Source organism: Chiloscyllium plagiosum, unplaced genomic scaffold (genome assembly GCF_004010195.1).
Source record: "Chiloscyllium plagiosum isolate BGI_BamShark_2017 unplaced genomic scaffold, ASM401019v2 scaf_9465, whole genome shotgun sequence".
NCBI classification, from domain to species: Eukaryota; Metazoa; Chordata; class Chondrichthyes; order Orectolobiformes; family Hemiscylliidae; genus Chiloscyllium; species Chiloscyllium plagiosum.
Window position 1 is genome coordinate 1 of NW_025159210.1, and position 897 is coordinate 897.

At 56.2% G+C, this 897-nt stretch overlaps 1 protein-coding gene across 1 annotated transcript; it reads left to right on the forward strand.

Annotated features, from left to right (window-relative positions):
* Positions 1-6: 6 nt before the first annotated feature.
* LOC122545150 (small conductance calcium-activated potassium channel protein 2-like) lies at positions 7-866 on the forward strand. Its single transcript, XM_043684294.1, has one exon. It carries the CDS (start codon positions 22-24, stop codon positions 400-402), a length of 381 nt encoding a protein of 126 aa, XP_043540229.1. The 5' UTR covers positions 7-21; the 3' UTR covers positions 403-866.
* Positions 867-897: the final 31 nt, after the last annotated feature.

Below are 897 nucleotides of genomic sequence, written 5' to 3' on the forward strand. Positions count from 1 at the left end.
GCTGATGATTGGAGGATCGCTATGACCTACGAGCGGATTTTCTTTATCAGCTTGGAGATGGTGGTGTGTGCCATTCACCCGGTACCCGGGCGCTACATATTCCACTGGAAAGCCCGCCTGGCATTCTCCTACACACTGTCCGAGACCTGGGCTGATGTGGACATCATCCTCTCCATTCCAATGTTTCTTCGGCTCTACCTCATCGCCCGGGTTATGTTGCTTCACAGTAAGCTCTTCACAGACGCCTCCTCGCGCAGCATCGGGGCGCTGAACAAAATCAATTTCAACACACGCTTCGTCATGAAAACTCTCATGACCATCTGCCCGGGCACGGTGCTCCTCGTCTTCAGCATTTCATTGTGGATTATTGCAGCCTGGACAGTCCGTGTCTGTGAGAGGTAAGGGTGGCAGGCAGTTGGGCGTTTGGCTGTGGGCATAGGCATACGCATGGACTTGGTGAGGTAGGGGAAAGTCAGTGCTCCATTCACTCCCACACCTTGTGGGAACGGGCCCCCATTATCCCCCAATCCATGTGGGAGCGAGTCCCGCATTCTAACCCACACCAGGTGGGAGCGTGTCCCCCATTCTAACACACACCAGGTGGGAGCGTGTCCCCCATTCTAACCCACACCAGGTGGGAGCGTGTCCCCCATTCTAACACACACCAGGTGGGAGCGAGTCCCCCATTCTAACACACACCAGGTGGGAGCGAGTCCCCCATTCTAACACACACCAGGTGGGAGCGAGTCCCCCATTCTAACACACACCAGGTGGGAGCGAGTCCCCCATTCTAACACACACCAGGTGGGAGCGAGTCCCCCATTCTAACACACACCAGGTGGGAGCGTGTCCCCCATTCTAACACACACCAGATGGGAGCGTGTCCCCCATTCTAAC

What these genes read in the sequence shown, in the direction of transcription:
- LOC122545150 (XM_043684294.1), top strand. Translation starts at nt 22, where the DNA reads ATGACCTACGAGCGGATTTTCTTTATCAGCTTGGAGATGGTGGTGTGT.